We start from the raw sequence: 14,690 nt of genomic DNA, 5'->3' as shown, positions 1-14,690 counted from the left end.
GCGTAGATTTGCTGGTTTTAAACATATTAGCAGACCTGGTCTTCTCTGTCTGTTTAGGGGGAGTGGTGTGTTTCACAGGTGTGGAAGAGTGCAAAGGCTGCTTCTTCTGCTGTTTCCCCCCCCTCCCAGTGAGTGGAAAAATGTTTTCCCCGTCCTTTTGTGGCTCCGGAGGTTTTCGACGCCTGGCATCGAGGATCGGGGGTAGAGTCCGTGTCCTTCGAGCGTGGGGCCTCGCTGATCTTGTCTGCGGGCTCAGACTCCTGGAGCGCGGCCTGGGGGTGGAAGTCGTCCTCGTCCTCCGACGATCGAACTTCTGTTAGCCTAGGGAGCGAGGCACTCTTGACAAGAGTGGATGATTGCCTGGAGTCATGCGGTGATCTCGATCGAGAACGCCCAGAGGACACTGAATCGGACTGTTCTGTTTGTGCCTCTTTCCGAGAACTCGACGTCGTTGAGTCTCGGTTGGACGTAAGTGTGTGGTGTGTGAAGCGCTTGTGTCGCCGGGGGTCTTCCCCATAGCTGCCCTGCCGGACGACCTTCCAAGGTCGGGGACCTGCGCTCGGCTGTCTTTCGACGCCGTAATGCCCTCGCCGTCCGAAAGTACGGCATCGCTGCCATCGCTGAAGGCGCCCTCCGCTGCCATGGCCGCCTGCCTGGCGTGGTGGGCCCAACGCGTCGAACGGTCCTTAAGAGTCTTAGGTTTAAACCTACTACACGCTCTGCAGTTCGCTTCGGGGTGGTCCCTCGGCAAGCAGAGATTGCACGTGGCGTGCCTGTCGACCCAAGGGTATTTGCGATTGCACTTGGGGCAGAATTGAAAAGGGGTACCCTCCATACGCACCTTGAGGCAGCGGGCTAGTAAGTGTAGGAAATGTATAAGGTGTACCTATATACTAAGAGTGTAGAGTATGTCCAACCCCCCACTCTCCCTACTTGCAGGGCCGAGGCCAGAGGCCTTCCGAGGCCCAAATCCATCGTGCAGCAACCGACGGTCGATTTCTTCTCCAGCCGGCGTCGAGTGTCGAAGTTCGACGTTGGGATGGGGAAGGATGTAAATAAATGAATATTTTAGCAAAAGTATGGCTAAGGCCAGGGGACTGCGCAAAATGCTTCCGACCAGTATGGCTGAAAAAAACAATCTGAGGATCCTAGACGCGTGAGGGATCTTGGGTACAGTGGACGTCACACTAGGGATAGTATTACTGGCACGCCCTGTGTCGACGCCCATTTTCGAGTTTCGAAAAACAAAGTGTAATACTCCGCAGCTTCCACTAGATGTCGGCCTATGCACAGCATGTGATCTAAGCAGATTCCACAAGCCTCAGAAATATATATTTATATATATATATATGTGTTCAGCAAAAAAACTTTAAAAGGGATGTTATGGTTCAAAGTAAAATCGAAAATCCCTTGACATTCGCTAGTTATGGTAAGCTAAGCAACCATAACTTGCGTCACCTACGTCTGGTTTAAGAATGCTATCATACCTCACGCCACAGTGTCACTGGGTCACTTACAGAGTCCAATAACAGTCTCTGAAGCCAACTTACCTCCATTGCTCTCAGTCTATACCAGCATAAAGGAAGCCAAATCCTGCACGTTCACCCAATCAGAACACTTAACACTACTGTAGACATCCCACCCCTACACCTTCGGCCAGCTACCTTCAATATAATTACTTGCAATGTGATTACAATTCTTGAACTTGCACATTAAAAAACACTGGGGATTGCTCAGGACAGGGTTCCATAACGTGCATCTCAGCTTTGCCATTATAAGAGTCAACAGACCTATTGTTTTGCAAATACATTTTTATTGTGCATGTTTTAAATCAAAACCTTACACATTACAATATCAAAACTACCAATAAATCAACTTCTAACCCAACACTATATTATATATGATATACACACACAGACATACATTGATCAATAAAAATAATCACAATAATCCCTGAGCATTATCACATTATTCAACACACATATATAAATTGCCATAAAAGCAACACAGGCAAAATTGAATAATTCATTAAAGTATCAAATATATGTCCTACTTACATCTTATCACAGCAATTGACAAGACTTCCCCCCCAACCTACTATAATCCTATTCCAGGAAAGTTCGGGCCTATCCATTCACTGATTGTCCAATGTGACCTTACAGACAGTAAGTAGGTAAACTAGGGATTCCAAGCAGCCCCCTCCCTACCTTACAAAGCCTACAAGATCTCTTTTTGGCAGGCCCAAGCGGGCACCCGCTACTTCCATGTTGACATAAGGTTAAGTCTTAACCGTATAAATTGCAATCTCAGCTTGGAGCAAGGAAATCCATTAAAATAGGTCTCTGCTCATAGAATTTTTTCCCTTGACAGACACCCAGCAAATAAACTATATCTGATGATAGCTTCTCAGGTTATACATCATTCCGCCTCCCACAGAGCTTTCTTAAACTGTGGACCAGGTTCCAGAGAGACAGATGTTCGATCACAACTGGTCAGAACTTCATTACAATTATCAATCTATTTTGTCGAACATGGAATACTCAGATTCTTTAATAGACTTCATTTTTATGAATATTGAATGTTCTGTGGGGCACATAATCTTATGGAGAAGTGCAAGAGATTTCCACTTCATACAAGCCGAGATCGAAAGTAAACCAAGCTTTTACTGTATCACAAGAGCAGGAATACAGCTTGGTAAACCCAAGTAATTTCTCCATATACTTCCTCCAACTGCTGCCACTCCTGCTCCTGGACCTCACTTAACAAATCTGTGTCATAAAGAAGAGCTGGAATGATCTTAGCCTTGTAATAATAGTTCACTGCCGGGGTCCAGGAAAATTTCCCATATCTTGTGTTAAGTCTTTTTATGTAAGCACACTTCTTCATGCTGTCTAATTGCAACTTTTTAGACAATTTACTAAGGAAACCCAAGTATTTATAGTCATCCACTACCTCCAGCTCATTGCCTTTAATTCTCCATGTTTACAATGACTTTTTTTCCCTTCATTCTACAGATCACAATATGTGTCTTTACGGTATTAATAGGGAAATGATGAGAATCCTTAAAATGTACTGAAGAGGCCAATTGGTGCCTGGTCAAGGATGACCAGATCATCGGCATAAGCCATTTGGTGCAGTGGAATAGATTGCAACCGAAAGCCCTGGCCCCCTGCAAATTATATACATTGAAAAGCGAGGGGCCCAAGACACACCCCTGTCAAACGCATCTTCCAGGATTCACAGAATCAGATACCAGTCCACTACCATCCAACCTTATCCTCGCCTTAGTCGCAAAATGCAGGGTTCTTAACATTTGCAATAATACTACAGGTATGCCCCATTTCTCCAACTTCTCCGACAAGGTATTTCTATCAACACAATCAAAAGCAGATCTTAAATCCACGAAGGAATGATAGACCGGCTTTTTTTTGCTGCTTCATTGATTTTAAGATTAGAGATAGTAAGACGCCATGGCAGAGTATCCAAGCCCCATCGGAAACCAGACTGATTTATACCAATTCTGCCAGCCACCATAGCCCACAAACTTAACTGCTCAGGAACCAGGGCAGCAAAGATGTTACTAGAAGAGTCTAATAGGGCTACAGGGCGGTAGTTCCCAGGAGACAGCCTGTCCCCTATCTTAAATATGAGGACTAAAATAGCGGTTTTCCAGGATTCAGGCATCATTTTACACTCCAAGAAATTCTTGAATAACAGCCCAGGAATATTAGCCCAGAGGCTAGGGTCAGCTTTAATCGGCAATTCAATCGTACCCACGTTGAAGGACAGCATTCTAGCTTTGTGAGAGGACATGCTTTGTGCTTTTTGGTTTAATCTGTGAACTAAAGCTAGAGTCCCTAGGCACACTGGGATACAGGGGATGTAATGCTGCCGTAAGGAATTCACAGTCATTTAGAAGTATATGTTCAATCATTTTTCATCACATTTTCAGTAACTCAATTAACCATCAACTCTGCCTGTACCAACTCTCATCCCCACCCAATCAACCTCCACCCCATTAAATATTAACACACATTTGAAACAGACTTCCATCCCGGACTCCCCAGTGGGATTTTATTTCCTTTTCAGTGGGATCTTTAAGACAAACACACTGCCTTATACCCCGCCGTCCTCCAACAAATCCTTGTAGCATCAATGCTGTTAAAGTGATACATGCCTAAAACATCTGCATAGCTGAAAAATGTAAGAGCATAGGTATGATTACTAGAAAACCTGGTCTTGTTATTTAACCATACAGAAGCCCTAGAGGCCTCTAAGCTAAAGAGTGGACGTTTACTTCCCTTTAGAACTTGGTGCTACAAAGGGCAGCAGTTTAGGGTGGAGTCAAAGGCATAGAAAAACATGGCAGGCATTAGAGGGACCAAAGTGAGACACGAGTGTTGCTTAGCATTGCAATAGGGTTAGGAAGGGAGGGGTTAACACAGACAGTACATGTAAGCTCAAGTCTAATTATTATAGGTTGGAGTTGATGGTTAAGTTCAGAGGTGACACTTTATGAAAGTCTAACCCTTTTAGAGGGATCATTTTTGTTTCACAGGTTATCCAGAAAAGGACTGCATGCTGTGATGTGGACTGAGTGTGGAATTGGTACAAACAAGGTAAGATTGAAGGGGGCGAGCGGTCATGAGCAGACCAGGGGGAATTAAATTATCAGCAAATGGCACAGGGCTAGAATTAGAGTCTTAGCTTGCTCTGGCTGAGCTTTTCAGTTCACAAGGTGAATACGTCTGGTGAGAGCTATTTATCTACATGGATGCACAAAATAGGAACTTGCATTATGATAATACACATCTAATCATTGTAAAAGAACATCACACTTAAGTGACTAACATAACAGAAGCCTTAGACAGAAAAAACTAATTACGAAAATGAGACTAAAACTTGACAGTACTTTATCACAAATGAGACCTAGATCCCAAACATTTGAAAGACTACAGTTAATCACAGAAAACCAACATTCAGAATCTTGTTGCTATACTTCACTTTAATCTGTACCTTTTTCAATGGTGGGGTCGATATTGAAGGTGTTATTGTAAGGAAGTACTGCACCTCTCCGGTATTGCCGCTTACAGATTCTTATGCCTCTCATATCTTCGGCATGCTCATAACCAACTGTACCCAGGGACAAAGTTCTTATCTGGTGATACTAATAAACCATATAGACTTTATTATATGAAACATAAATGTGTGCATTAACATGTTTATTTAGTATTTAAGCCACCAAATTAATACTAATAAATTACAGTAATGCAATTACACATTTGCCATTTTTTTAATGCAATTGGTTCAAATTAAACCTTTAGAAATTCATATGGATAAACCATGATCCAATTAAGACAGAGGAAAACAGATGAGAACAATAGAAATATTGAAATCACAATACATCATACTGGTTCTTAACATTTAAACAAAAAAAAAAAGTGTAATACGATAAGAAAGCGGACCAAACTACATTACTTCATATAATTGCACAACATATAAAAAAACAACAGTATCAAAGTTCCATCATATTACTGCTTTAAACGTATCCAAAGAAATGTATAAAGTAAAGAAAGTGTGGAGATGAGGATAACCAAATAACTCAGCAGCATATATGCCAAGTCCTCATGGTCCTACTACATGGTTACTCCCTGGTTATCTGAACTGATCATATTAACTCTCCTCCTCAGGTCTTCATAATGTTAAGGCCCTTGATCAATCCTGATAAGGCTAGACCCTCATGAACATTCCAGATATTAAGGCAGTGTTTCCATACCGTATCATCACTACAACCCAAATAGTAATCACGCCGAGCCAACAGATATTTAGTCCTTAGTACCCAAAGTGATACACACTCCAGAACTAAATGTTTAATAGATTCTGGTTTCAAGTAACAGAACCTACAAGCAATATCTACATTCACAATGTGTTTCCTTCTCAGGAGAATATCCCTAGTTGGTAAGAGGTTCCATTTTAGCCTCACAAGCAACCCGCGATAGTAGTGATAAGGGAATTGAAGCAAAATAGAGGAGAGGGATCCTCAGCGTTTATGCTCGTGAGCAAGATGACTCATCGAAGCATAGGAATGAAACGCATCTGTTGTCAGAATCTAATCATGGTCCAACAAGGACCTCTTGGCTAGTATAGGGTTCTTGGCCAATGTTTCCAGATTCCCGCCAATATTAACAAGGATGGATTCACATCTATCTTTGAGCACTACTAGAACTACCGAGAAGCTCACATTCTCTCCCATTAGCCGATACAGAGGTTTTGGAATAGGGGCCATAATTTGAGCATACAATGACAACAATCGCCATTCTACCATAGCTCATAGTGAAGACGCCCCAAGTTCATACCCGATAGCTCGTAATGAAACTGCTTTCGGACACCAAGGCTCAGTCTCCATATCCTGCCTTCAATTTTATCTAGGATTTTTGCTGTTTTAGCAAATGTCAATTCAAGACCATATATTATTTTGGGGGCAATCTTTCCTTCAAAGAACATTATGGCCGGCTTTAAAGAAAACCTACCGAATTTACGATCAATTCTCATGATCTGGGACTCTAACAGCTTGGCCTTTTGTATCAATGCATCAGTGCCAAGTTTAGTTCCTTTATATGATCCACAATGGAATCCCAAATACCTGACACTTGCCGATGTCTTAACTGTAGTCCTTTCAATATGCCAGGATAATCGAACGTTCTTCCCTCTCGCTCTCATAAATGCCAACATTTTGGTCTTTACGATAAGCCTATTTTCTTTGGCATACCCCACAAAACTATTTAACAGCCGCTGCAGTCAGACCCTTGTTAAATTGAAAATCAAGAAATCATCTGCATATGCAAGCCATATAATTTTAGACTGACCTACGTTTGGACCTTCATTTGCCAAGCAAACTGCAACATCCGACAAATATTAGTTGAATAGAAAGGGGGTTAGGACACAACCCCGTCTAACCCCCTTGTAAGAGCGGATTCTCTGGGAAATGTCCCCTTTTTGACTTAGTCAGACTTTTATCCCGCAGTTATCATATACCCCCTATATAAGTCTCAGGAGGCCCACTGGCAATCCCCTTGCTGCCAATTTAGTTCAAAGTTTGCTGCGATCAACGCAGTCAAACGCGGCAGACAGATCTATAGAGGCCCTAAATGTACATCCCTTTGGCCTCTGCCACGCGTCTTCCTGCATACATTTAAGTACCAGCCCATTGATATTTGTTGCATGGCCCTTCCTAAATCCAATCTGCAATCGGTCAAGGGGATGGGCCTGTTGAGGTGTTTCGCATCAATAAGGACTGCGATGCATAATATACTAAAAGTTCTGCTATGTAAGAGTTCATGACGTATGTAAATGCGTACTTCACCTGTCACCAATGAAGTCACCCAATATCAATGTACCTGTACCTAAGAGACCACCTTGGTCACATGTCACCACTAATTCAAAATTCTTACAAATGTAATGTAACAGCACCTCAATGCCTCTGGGCTGTAAGTGCGCTATACAAATGCAAATAAATATTGTATGCTGTGGTGTGCTTGTGATAGTAAGGGAAGGAGGTGGTGTGATTGGCCTTTCTTCTTGTGTATTCATCCTGCTTGGGTGAGGTATGTATGGAGTGATGTCATTTGTGGAATGTTTGCTGCAAGCCTGGAATGTTTGGGTCTGAATGTGTTACACTCTAGGCAGTTCAGTTATGTGAGCCTAGGTGGTGGGAGCCAGTGGGTTCCTCTTATGATAGTACTTCCAAATCTCCTGATGAACCCGACTACATCTGATGTAACCAAAGTACCTGAATAAAGCAACTCAAGATTACCCGACAACTTGACAGCTTATCCATTTGAGCACAAATACCCGAGAACTTGATATAACAGGGCCAATTTAGCCCACTCTTCTAAATGCACTAGTAATAGAGGTGAAAAGATCTTACAGTCGGCATCTATTAAAGAGAATTGGCCGATCGTTTTTAGGATCGGACCTACTTCTGCACTTAAAGAGTGGAATCACATGGGCCGTACGCCAGGACAGTGGGGTAACTCCTGTACGAAAGGTCTTTAAATTCCAAGTACAGAAGGTTCACCCAAAGATTCCGATCAGCCTTAAAAGTGTTATTGGTGAGGCCATTTGGACCTGGGGCACGTGAGGTTTTGCATTTTGTTATTAATTAATATATAGTGCCAATCTGAAACAGGGATTCCCACTTATTGTTGTCCACAGTTCTTCCATAGGGTTCCCAAAACTACTTTAAAAAAACTCCACCCATTCTGCCTCTGGGATAGAGTTTAACTGGGTGACTTCATAATTGGGGTCTTAGCCGTTAACTAATGAACAGAAAACACTAACCTGGGCATTAATCAATACCACTAGCATGGTTTCAACATCCGGCTGCAAAAGGGCATGTTTCACTCACTTAGTCGTTTTTAAATTACTGCCTAATTTTCCTAATCTGCTCAAATCTAGTAGGCCCTTCCAGATTTGATCTTTAGATTCCACTCAATTCCCTCCTTGAAGTTAACTTCACTGTGGCTAACTACTGATTACAACAATGAACATGCTCTAGGGTACTAGGCCTACTTGTTCCTGTCCTAGGGTTGATGCCAGTGACCAGTGAATCAATAAGACTCTGGATCTTGACAGAGTTAAAGTTATTAATTTTCCAGTTGAGGGTGGTAGTATTCAGGGAAGCCTGCATATTCTTATTCAAAGTATTGATATTTTTAGGTGTCCTCTAACTGCGTTCCCTGCCATATTAGAGACTACCTGGGGCTGTGATCTAAACTCTTTGGTATTTATCATCATATCGAAGACTGCCATCAAGATTGAGTGATCATTCCAGGCGTTCATCACAGAAAAAGATACACATCGATTCATCAGATTAGTGTCACGGTAGATATAATCTAAAAGGGAGGAACTGTTCCCCCAATGCCAGGTGTGCCAAACTGATTCATTAAGTTCAGTATTCATCTTCCCCACCAGAGGCTGTAGGCCCAAAGTCCCTAAGCCCACATACCAGAAATTTCCAGTCTGCCTTTTCACAGAGATACCACCATAATCCAAATCCACATCACAAAGGTCCCAGGCCAATTTCTTAAAGCCACAGTCTGCGTTTAAATCTCCCACCACAAGAATTCTTCCATTCTGATGCTTCACAGACCATTCTTCAATTACATGGCACACACTCTTCACAAACACATCCACAGCTGATATCCCCCTGTGCCAATATATATTAACAATCAAGATTTTTACAGAACCATCCCGGGAAATAAGGTCCAGCCTCAGTGCGCCAAAGGGGTAAACCTTCCATAATTGTCCTACTCAAACCAAGAGTGTTTTCCACTGCGATCAAGAGACCACCGGAGGGTCTTCCCCTGCAGCTACCCATGACTTGTTGGATACAAATCTTATAGCCATCCAATAAGGGAGCCGTTAACATCCACGTTTCTTGTATACATATACAATTAGCCTCTCTTAAGTTGGCCATGCAACTAGGGTTGGCAAAAAGGTGTTAATTGCCCTGGGTATTCCAAGATTTTAGGCACAGGGCGATAATTCTATGCTCCATACCCATACAGGATGACCGATTAGGGGACAAGTTTCTGCCACAAGGTTGAGACAATGGCATCCCAATCAATTTCCTTTCCTAATTCCTTCTCTGCGACAGGTCCCACAGTATCCCGCAGGTTACTCACCAGTCACACCACAGATCTCGATCTCTTTTTTTCTTTTATTCCCATAGAGGACACCTTCTCCAACTGGATCTGCTTAATATCAAACCCTAAGTTCAGAAGCACCTCTCGTTAAGTGAGAATCAACTCCTTTACCAAAGGTGAGGCTAGATGTATAATGCAAGTATCTGGGTGCTCTCTAACTGGGAATGCCACTCTTTCAATATCTACAGAACCCACCAATGCTAATGCCGGAATTGTGGCATAAAGTGTCAAAATGTTTGACCTATTGAGATAGATCATATGCTCCAAGCCCAACATGCTTTTCATCCTAAATTGATAGAACCGCTGGGTTGAAAAATTATCATTCCGCCTTATACCCAAGTACTCAATTTTACACTCAAGGGCACAGCTACTTGTGGTTTTTGTAAGGAGCCACCAGATGGTTGATGTTGAGTAATGGGTCCATCCCCTGGTACTTATCTTGTAGACATGTGTTAATGTTTCAACAGGTCCCTCCCACCCGATCCCACACTTGGATATAGAGAGATTGGGGGTAGTCCTCTACTCTGAATTTCCACATCCCACACTTTACTTCACAGGGGTTCTTCACCACTTCAGAATATAGAGTAATATCTTCTGAAGTAGATGCCCCCTCAACTGGAACCCAAATGGATTCAGGCACTCATGATTTCCTTGACCCACATTCCCTCAGGAGCGGAATCCGCCCCACCCCATCATAAATGGGGGTCAATCCTGGTGATCAAGCACCTTCCCTACATCGCAAAGTTAAATCCAGGGTTCTTGCCTTCCCAGGCCCACAACCCAATCCTGAGGGAAACTTCCCGACATCATTATTCAGTGCAATCTGACGTGAAATTGGGTTCCCCTTCAAATATCCCTTCGGTGTATCAATACCTCGCTCCATAACCGGTGCCTGAGAAGATGACAAAACTCCTCCCCCTGCCCACGGGAGACGATAAGCTTTTACAGGCTCCACATTAGGGCCCACCAGGACTGCCCCCTCAGCAAATCCAAGGTGTGGTGCTGCCCCCCCGCCCAACTCCACCCACATCTGTGGGGTTCTGACCTGAGGCCCCTGGTTCCACCCCAGCGTAGTACCGATCAGACTCAGGATGAGAATTCAAATGAGTCCCATCTGTTGGTGCGGTAGAATCAACAGAAATAGCTTTTGAAGGCAACACCAATCTCTGATTACCAACTTCAATAACTGGAGACAATTTGGCTCTAAATAAGGAATTTTGGGCAGCTCTGACACTAAGAATGTGCAGCCTTCGTACCATTTCTGCTTAATCAGTTTCATTCTTTTCACAGGATTAGATTTATTTGGAAGTACCTCCTCAGGGACTTCTGCCCCTACCAACAAGCCCCCTGTCCCCCCAAGGCCGGAATGCCGCTACTTACAACTGGTGTTTGATCCGTTGTCAAATCAATGGGGGGAATCATGCACTGTAATGCCAGTCAGGGGTGGATTTGATAACAATTCATCCATCCCTAGCCCAGGAGGTGCAGTTTTGTTAGAACATATTGGTGGGCCCTCAGAAGTCGAATAAAACATTTAAATCATTTCCGAGGAGCTTTCAATACCAATTGGTTTCGACTGGTATCTCCCCACCTCCACTCTCTCAACTGTTGGGCCTAAACCAATAGGGCCAAATCACAGTTCACACCCAATGCCATCCAATTTACTATTCACCTCAGCCATCAACACATTGGTAGTTTTTAATTCACCCCAAATATCATATAATGCAACAAAAGAGCTCAGAACCATATTAAGGGGAGAGATTGTTGGATGAGTCAGCCGCATTCTCTCATCAATCTCCTTTAAAGTATGATGTAATGCAGGGGCGTTACATTGGGCACCATATTCCCCTAAACCCTCAATGTGAGACAGCCCATGATCCTGCAACTCGTTTGCAATATGATACTCATGAATTATATTACTAAGGGCTGTAGGTGAATCCTTCAATGATGCATCACTGGTCTGTTGTACCACATTTTCTCCATTGTCACAAAAATGGTCTTGTTCAACTGCTTAGTCAGCAAATTCAATAATACTGATATCAGTCAGGTCTTTTGGCCCACCAAAATGATCCTGTGATGTCATAACAGAATCATCCAACATTGCTTTACCCCTTACTACAGGGCACGGTTTCAGTTCTGTACTAGTAGTGGCTGATTTGATAAAGTAATGGTCCAAAAAATGTTGCCCCGAAATCGGTTGGAACGGCAAGTTACCTCTGGGTGTTTTAAACTGGGCCTTAGGACAACGAGGATTATTGCTTCCAGAGGCCTTCATATCCAAAGCTGGAACTGGAAAAGAGCACATCGGGATAGAAGACAAAGGTGCTGGATTAAATTGGTCATCCAAATTTAAAGTTATTTGTGGCACCAATTGGCCATCCTCGTTATTTACAGCCACCCCCACCACACCCAGGTTCACCACGGGAGCAGTTATGGAGGAGAACCTGCAGAGTGAAGTAGACACAGGAGAACCTTAGAGTTACCAACCAGCACCCCAAGTCACGTCCAGATTTAATAAAGTAGCAGTACTTTCCGATTGTGTAGCATGTCCCATTTGACTGCGCAGCCCGGTGCGCATTCTGATGAATAGTTATTTAACTGAAGCACAGAGCGACCACTTTCAACCCAGATCAAAGAGTAAACCACCTAGTGGCGACCCCACAGTCTCTGGTAGGGTGTTAACCTCAAGCCCAAATCACAGGCCAAAACTAATTAGTGGCCACCTCACAGTCTCCGGTAAGCCGCTATTAAGCACAAATTATTAGTTCAAACACCAGTTTTTAAACCCAGATCAAAGAGTAAGCCACCTAGTGGAAACCACAGAGTCTCTGGGCAGGGAATCAATCAATACATCGCTGTGCTCCTCAAGCCATAGATACGGCACAGGCATAATTCAAAAGAGCCTCCTGGCTCAAATCCGAGGTAGAGAAAAGAGGCTGACTAGTCAAATGCTCATTAGCAAACAACGTAATGGAAAGCCTTCATATAAAATTCAGGCAGTATTTAACAATAATTTGCTTTCATGATTGAGTGCCACCGCCACACTGCCACTTCCCACTAGGCACATTTTTCTCCAGCTTCCAAAGAAAATAGTGCCGTGGCACCAGTCCATTAAGCAGATAAATTGTGGCTCAGTCTCCGTACTCAGAACTGCAGACTGCTCTCCCTTTGCGGTCCGGTTCGCGGGGAAACAACATTTTGTATGCACGTTGTCCTAAGTGCACGCCTTCAGATACTTGCTGGGCTGCAGACGAATACCTGGACTTATCACTTAAAGAAGAAGGAAATGCCTCAGTATCCCAACAATGTGGGTAAGGTCCCTGGCCTGGATAAGATTGTCTAAGCTTGAGCTAAAAATCGGGGTTGCATATCTCTACATCATATTGAACACGGTTTGCAAAAAAGTACCCGCAAAGTGAACATAGGCAGAGATTGTCCCCATATTGGGCTCTTAGCGCCCGTTATCTTTGATTAATTCCGATACTAAAATCCTGGCTAAGTTTTTAGCGACAAGGCTGCTCCCGCACATGCCAGAACTGGTCCACCCAGACCAGTCTGGGTTCATCCCGGCGGACAACGGCATATAATTTACGGAGACTCTTTGGGGTACTATCACAACTCGACCCAAATTCGCAAGCTGTGGCCGCTTCATTAGATGCTGAAAAGGCGTTTGATTCAGTATCATGGCAATTTTTGTTTTCGGTACTCCGGCGTATGGGCCTGGGAGAGTATTTTATCATGTGTGAAACTGCTCTACTCCTCGCCGATGGCGAGGGTCAGGACCGGATCCACAATATCCCTTATATTCGTGCTCGCCCGAGGTACACATCAAGGCTGCACCTTATCCCCATAGCTTTTTGTTCTATCTATAGAACCTCTTGCCTGCATCCTGCGCCTTAGGCACATACATCGTGGTCTTCGTATAACCGGCCCTACCCACATAATCTCATTATATGCGGACGACTCATTACCATTTATCAGGAGCCCGTCAGTCAACCTTTCCCCAATACTGGAAGTAGTGCGCACATTCACTATATTCTCTGGGTACCGTATAAAGTTAGAACTCTTCCCGTTAAAAGAGGCCACGGTCCCCCCGCCGAATCTTTTGGGTTTCAGATGGGCGCAGGATAAAATTAAATATTTGGGTATCATTGTCACGCGACAACACCAAACACTGTTCCTTGAGAATTATTTGAGATATATACAAACTCTCACTGACAAATTGAACCTGTGGTCCAGACTACCACTGTCACTATACAGCAGGATCTCCCTACTGAAAATGGTGGTTGTCCCTAAGCTACTTTTCTATTTTATCAATATACCCTTGTGGCCTGGGAGAAATTATTTTGATAAACTCAGGTCTTTGGCGATAGGGTTCTGCTGGGGGAGCGACACGCCTCGCATGAAGTGTGTGGTCATGACTAAGCCATATGAACAAGGTGGGCTACAGGCGCCCGATTTTTAACTGTACTAGTAGGTAACTCAGGCACACTTTGCCAGCCACCGGTATGCTCCACAGACCCTCCCACTGCATACTGGCTTGGAAAGATATCGCGCTGCCCCCACTTGTCTACGCACCATTGTTCTTGCCAACAAACATCTCGACACCTGCACATTTGATCCAGTTCATACCACTGTTAATGCCTGGTCGAGGGTATTGAAGAGGTTGCAATGCACTGAGCCATATACAGGCTCTATTCCCCTATGGTGATGCCCTGGGCTTCATCCCACGTATGATAGATCCATTAGGGAGGGCTGGGACCCTGGGGGTGTGATGACTCCGAGACACCTCTTCCCAGAGGGCACTTTTGTTACTCTACAAGATTTTGCCGAAAAGCTTGGTGATGACCACACCCATACTCTGCAATATTACAGGATTAGAGAGGCAGTTGGATGAAAATGGTCCTCGTTCCCTAAGGAACCAGATGTTTGCCAGCCCCTGGAATGGGTAGGGTCTACAGGATACACCCAAGGGTTCATTTC

At 43.9% G+C, this 14,690-nt stretch overlaps 1 protein-coding gene across 1 annotated transcript in view; it reads right to left on the bottom strand.

The window, feature by feature from the left end:
• MCOLN2 (mucolipin TRP cation channel 2) overlaps window positions 1-14,690 on the bottom strand; it is a 1,022,745-nt gene that overhangs the window by 721,991 nt on the left and 286,064 nt on the right. Inside the window, exon 4 of the mRNA XM_069641702.1 lies at window positions 5,017-5,167. Within this exon, the coding sequence (XP_069497803.1) occupies window positions 5,017-5,167 (151 nt within the window). The remainder of the gene's footprint in view (window positions 1-5,016; window positions 5,168-14,690) is intronic.

The sequence above is a fragment of the Ambystoma mexicanum genome, chromosome 1q (assembly GCF_040938575.1).
Source record: "Ambystoma mexicanum isolate Mex_15411 chromosome 1q, UKY_AmexF1_1, whole genome shotgun sequence".
NCBI lineage: Eukaryota > Metazoa > Chordata > Amphibia > Caudata > Ambystomatidae > Ambystoma > Ambystoma mexicanum.
The sequence above is the reverse complement of the archived record's forward strand: the minus strand, read 5'-3'. Positions and strand labels throughout refer to the sequence as shown.